The sequence below is a fragment of the Ceratotherium simum genome, chromosome 18 (assembly GCF_057802395.1).
Source record: "Ceratotherium simum simum isolate JZ-2026a chromosome 18, ASM5780239v1, whole genome shotgun sequence".
Taxonomy (NCBI): Eukaryota; Metazoa; Chordata; class Mammalia; order Perissodactyla; family Rhinocerotidae; genus Ceratotherium; species Ceratotherium simum.
The window spans coordinates 28,000,561-28,006,686 of NC_141917.1; the positions used below are offsets into that span (position 1 = coordinate 28,000,561).

At 43.7% G+C, this 6,126-nt stretch overlaps 1 protein-coding gene across 2 annotated transcripts in view; it reads right to left on the reverse strand.

Annotated features, from left to right (window-relative positions):
- Positions 1 to 5,905, reverse strand: part of SLC45A2 (solute carrier family 45 member 2) — a 31,376-nt gene extending 25,471 nt beyond the window's left edge. For both annotated transcript variants that reach the window (XM_004422712.3, XM_014781570.2), the window contains exons 1-2: positions 5,223 to 5,905; positions 2,917 to 3,093 (exon numbers count right to left, since the gene is read on the reverse strand). In XM_004422712.3, coding sequence (XP_004422769.1) covers positions 2,917 to 3,093; positions 5,223 to 5,607 — 562 coding nt within the window. In that variant the 5' untranslated portion in view covers positions 5,608 to 5,905. The remainder of the gene's footprint in view (positions 1 to 2,916; positions 3,094 to 5,222) is intronic.
- Positions 5,906 to 6,126: the final 221 nt, after the last annotated feature.

The window sequence follows — 6,126 nt, forward strand, 5'->3', positions numbered from 1 at the left end:
AAGGGGCAGTATGCATGAGAACCACTAGATTTGGACTCAATATTCAGGGTCTTCAGCTGTTCTTATGAACATAAAAAAACCTTTTGTGTTTTTGCTGTTTATTTGAAAATCCTCGAATATCTCCAATATGCTAAGAAGGAAAAAGAAAGGGATTGAGGGAGGAGGGAACAGAGAGAAAGGTGGATATGTTCTCTCCATAGCTCACCTTTCTTAACCTTTAGGAGCTGGGCTCAGTGGGCACAAGGGTAAACGTGAAAGAGCCCAATTATGGACTGTGTCCCTCCCCCAATTTATATGTTGAAGCCCTAACCCCCAGCGTGACTGTATTTGGAGATAGGGCCTTTAAGGAGGTAATTAAGGTTAAATGAGGGCATAAGAGTGGGGCCTAGTCCAATAGGACTGGTGTCCTTATAAGAAGAGGGAGAGACAACAGGAGTAGATGTACACAGAAGAAAGACCATGTGAGGACACAGCAAGAAGGTGGCCATCTGCAAGCCAAGAAGAGAAGTCTCACCAGAAACCAACCCTGCAGGCACGTTGATCTTGGACTTCCAGCCTCCAGAACTGTAGGAACATAATTTCTGTTGTTTGAGCCACCTAGTCTGTGGTATTCTGTTATGGCAGCCTGAAGAGACCACACAGGCCCCAAGGGGAGGTGAAATTCAGGCATGTATATGGTGCACTGTAACCTCTACCATCTCCTCCTGCTGGAGTTAACTACCTCATTGATACTTTTATGTTCATCCACTTGATAAACTTTTGTGCTTTGATTATTTTGTGGGTAGAGTCCCTGACCAAGTAGAAATTAAGCTTGCCTGCAATTTAGAAGAGAGTGGCCTTCTCCCTAGGAAGTGGGTGAAAGTTTCCAAGTTGCTTTGATTTTCACAGGCAGAAAGGGGGGAAGGGAATTTCAGTGTGAGTAAACACCCAGAAGCTGGAAAGGAATGGGCAGGCTCCTTTGTTTGTTCCATTAATATTTATTTTGAGCACCTATGATGTGCCAGGCCATGTTGGAGGTCCAAGGGACACAGTGAGTAAATCAGACCTGGCCTCTGCCCCTAGGAACATGTTGGGAAATTTTCCAGAACACAGAGAGTGTGGAGGGAGCGATGGAAAGTAAAGCTTGAAGAGTAGGATGGGAATAGATTGTGGGAAGCTTTGAACCCTGTCTAGAAATTTGTTCTTCATCCAGCAGGCAAATGGGAAACCATTGCATGTCATTGAGCAGGAGAGTGCCCTGGTCATAGATTTCTTTTAGGAATATGAATCTGGAGGCTATGTGTTGGTTCAGTTGGAATAGGAAGAAATTATAGACTGGATAAACAGTTAAGGAATAAGTACTAAAACTCAGATGAGATATAGCCTGAACCAAGGTAATAACAAATTTACATGTGTTTGCTGAGATCAAATCTTATGCTAATATCAACAGAAAACCTCCAAATATTTTCTCAAATTCACAGAAATGCTATCCTGTGTTAGCCTTGGAAAAGTTTCCAAAATACAGAGTTCAATCTTAGATATCAGAGGCAGCAAAGCAGAGATCGTTTGGCCAAAACTAACCCTGACGTAAGCTGGGCATGTGCGTAAGCTAGTAAGTGTGGGGGTGGCCACATTGCCCAAAGTACTTTAGAGCGATAAAACTCTCAATGTGTCATGTTTATAAGCCAAAAAGTCTCCCATGACCTTGTGTAATTAATTTCAGCAAATTATGATACAGCGGAAGGAATTATGGGATTTAAGTTAGGAGAATACAGCTTGAGTCTCTATTCTGGGACCTTGTGGCTGTAAACAGGGTGATCCGATCCAGTGACAGACTGGACTCCTGCTACTCCACCTTTTCTAAAGCGAGGAGGGACTACTTTCTCTGCCGGGCAGCCCCATTCTTTCAGTGTTCACCATTACTCAGTATTCACCAAATATTTGCTCAGACAATAAATACTGACCCAACAGCTTCCACTAGGCTCTTGGCTATGGAGACATAAACCACAAAACTCGAGATCGTGCTTCTCATGAGACCTACCTGGCCTTGGGAGGAGATAGAATGCCGTATATCAAAACATAAAATAAATTCTTTGACTAGCCTATGAAGACAACCAAATAAGGTGGACTAATCGAGTCCCCCCCAACCAGATACAAAAATCCTCAAGGGCCAGGATCACGTGGTAGCCTCATGTATAACCCCAAAGTCCCAGAACAGTCCTAACTGGCGCTCTACAAATGCGTGTTGAACATTAGCAGCATTGCTCTAAATGAATGACCCAATGGCAACCAAAGGAGACTGGCAACAGCCCTACAAAATGAAGAGAGCCCCCCATTGTCCTTCTGGCTTGGCTTTTTTCAAACCAGGAAGTTGAGGAAATGTCAACTCTTAATATAACTAAGAAATCTCTAAGGCATGAGAGTTTTTTAATTTGCTTGGTTTGTTTCAACTTTTGGTTTTAAATGTGGTTCTTGCCACAGGATCATCTGGAGTACTTGTTAAAAACACAAATTTCTGGGCCCCACCCCAAACCCACTGAATCAAAGTAACTGGAGGAGAGGCCCAGGAAGCTGCATTGTTAACCAGCTCCTAAGTGATACTGATGCTCCATTACTGTCTTAAAAAAAATACATTACTGATTTAAAAAAAAAACCCAAAAGTGCATAATGCCTCTTTTCATTTCAGTTGTAAATGTCTCCACAAATAGTTCTTCAGAAAGCCCTCATGTAAACTTCCTTTGCAAAACTCCACAGCCTGATCACAAGCTGACTTCGTTTAGAGAAACGCACCGGGAGACAGAACCCGCGTGATGGGAGCGTTCCATCAACTGATCCATTCATTCAAAAACTTGGACGTGCAGAGGCACTGGATGGCTTCAGTGGAAGCACCTCCCTGTCTGAGGAGCTGAAGGAGAGACTTTCCGGAATATTCCCTACCTGTGAAGAGAGCGTGATAGTGGAGGCCCCTCTCCTTGTCCTGATGGGAGCAGACATCAAATAAGTAGGCTTTGATGGGCCCATCAATGAAGTCAGCAGCAAAATCAAAGAGAACCACCCCTATCATGGTGATGGCGATGGCCCAAATCAGCTTGCTCCTTGGGTCAGCAATCAAAGCTAAAAAGAGAAATAGACATACATCATGTAAATCCTGCTTTAGAATGATCCACATTTTTTATTTCCACCAAAACTTCCTGTCATCAAGTTCTCTCCCTTTGCTTTCATTTTGCTTTGTTTTTCCAAATAAAAATAGCTTCATTATTTTCTGAGGTTTTAAAAATTATGGCTGTGAATGTCTAGAAAAGGCAGATCTATGGAGACAGAAAGTTGACTGAGCAGTTTAGGACTGGCGGGGAGGAGGGAATGGGGAGTAACTGCTCATGGTTACTGGGTTTCTTTTCAGGGTGATGAGAATGTTGTGGAATTGGATAACAGTGATGGTTGCCCAAACTTGAGAATATACTAAAAAGCACTGAGTTGTACACTTTTAAATGGTGACTTTTATAGTATGTGAATCATATCTTTTTTTAAAAAGCTGCTTAAAAAATTATGCACGTTTATTGAAAACCATTCCAGTGATGCAGAAAAGCTGAGGGAAATGATTCAAACCCCAGCCCCCAGTGCCATCCCCTTATGCACTTGCACACACACGGATAAAGGTGTACCCCCGTGCCCTAACACAGTGCTTCACAAACTTTAACATGCTTAACCATCACTTGAACAATTTTTTAAAACAGACTGTTGGGCTCCGTCTCCTGTGATTCTCCCATGATTCCACAGTAGATCTGAAGTGGGGCCTGGGAATTTGCGTCTCTAACAGCTCCCAGTAATGCCAGTGCTGCAGGTCAGAGGACCACGCTGTGAGGAGCACTGACTAATGGGATCATGTTGTACCTGCTCATCTATAACTAACTCTCTCCATTTCTTTGCATTTCAATTAATGAAGAACAGCTTCACAATTTTTAAAAGCTAAATAATCCTCATTCTATGGACACATCACAATTCATTCACCCAATCTCCTGCTGGAGAAAAAAACTTTTTCCTTGCTTTCAGTTTCACTTAAGAATAAAGTGTAGGGCCGGCCCCGTGGCTTAGCAGTTAAGTGTGCCAGCTCCGCTACTGGCGGCCCGGGTTCAGATCCCGGGCGCGCACAGATGCAGCGCTTCTCCGGCCATGCTGAGGCCGTGTCCCACATACAGCAACTAGAAGGATGTGCAACTATGACATACAACTATCTACTGGGGCTTTGGGGAAAAAAAAAGGAGGAGGATTGGCAATAGATGTTAGCTCAGAGCTGGTATTCCTTAACAAAAAGAGGAGGATTAGCACGGATGTTAGCTCAGGGCTGATCTTCCTCACAAAAAAAAAAAAAAAAAAGAATAAAGTGTAATATATGTACGTGTTTTAAAAGATTGCAGTATAAAAATAGGTGAAAAATAAGCCTACCCTCTACTTCTCACCCCTAGTCCTTCAGTACCCCTCCCTAGAAGCAACTATTCTTATCAGGCTTTTTATGAATTATTCCAGGTATATCCTACATTTATGTATTTATGCCCTCTCTTAAATATATACAAATGATAACTGATTATGTTGCCTCATTTTCATCCATTCTGCTAGCCTGGGAGCTAATGATCTAAAAATGTGTGCTATTTTTAAGTTTAACAATCGTTTTTTTAATTTTTATGTACTACCACCAATTACTAATTGGTGGCTGATTAATGGCTAGAAAAAGTGATCACCATCACGTTTGTTTTTGTCCAGAATTTGCAATGCAAAAATGTCCCCTTGAGATGACAGGCTGATGCTCAGCACCCATTAAAAGGCTCCACATAAAGCTATTAACAGAATTAACTCTTATTTAGACACACAGGTAATTTATTGTAAAAATTCATGGAGCCATTTGGCAGCTGGTTAATTTGACAAAGTACTGAATAAGGCATAATGAGCTCAAAAAACATCACAATTGATAAATAGGTAAAAATATTTAATTTGATAAAATAGGTAAAAATTTATCCTATTTTAAAATCCTCACAACAACAAAAAAGCAATGTACGCTGATGTTTCCAAAAGTCAAGTCTCCCCAACCACAGAATTTGGGTTATTCCAAGGTGGATGTTCATTGTAACCTAGGAGAGAGAATCTGTTCAGATTTCTAAGTGTCACATAAAGAAATTCGCATTCTCCCCCTATGTAGTTGCACCCTAGGACCCTTTTCCCTGCCTGCCCATCTCATGCAGTCCACTGACCTGATGTGACAGTGTCCCCGTTGAGGTACAGGGCCATGCCCAAGAGCATCATGATGCCCAGGGTGAGGATGTAGGGTCTCCGACGGCCCCACCTGGCCCGGCAGTGGTCGCTGGCCGATCCCACCACAGGTTGCAGCAGGAATCCCAGGATGGGGCTGAGCAGCCACACCACGCTGTACAGACGCTTGGGCAGGCCCACGCTGAGCAGGACTGGGGTCACGTAGGCCGCCTCCACCGCATAGCAAAACTCCCGGCCAAACATGGCCATGCTGTGCAAGACGAGACTGCCCGTGGATCTTTTGGGCGGCTCCACGGAGCCAAAGGGGCCATCCTCAGCTAGGGACTTACAGGTGTGAATGCCAGGCTGCCCACTGTTGCCACCCATGGCCACTGGGTTAGGAACCTGCCTGCAAGCTCACCACCTCCTGTGTGGCCCTCGGGTTTGTGCCCCAAGCTGGATTTGACATGGAGCCTGGCTGAGCAGCCAACAGAGATGGTCAGGCTGGGGGAGGGGCTCAAATTCTTTCATGCCTCTAAGATCACAAGTTATGATGAGAGGGAAGGGGGGTGGGGCCTGGGCAGCAAGACGGAGATTAGCTGCTGTGAGCCCTCTGGCTCCTTAGAATGTTTTTCTAAAGGAATCTTCCTTTGTACTGTTCTCACCCTCCCTCTCTGTCTCTCTCTCTCTCTCACACACACACACACACACACACTATTACACACAATCACATGCCCAGCTTTGGAACAATAAAACCCTATTACGCGGGTGTTAAGTTGAAATATGAATGAGTCGATATCTTTCTATAAACTTTTTCTAGATATAAATATTCTGTAAGCACAAGTTTTCTGAACACACGTTTTCTACACATGCACCTCAAGAGTCAATTAATGGGACAAAATGGTG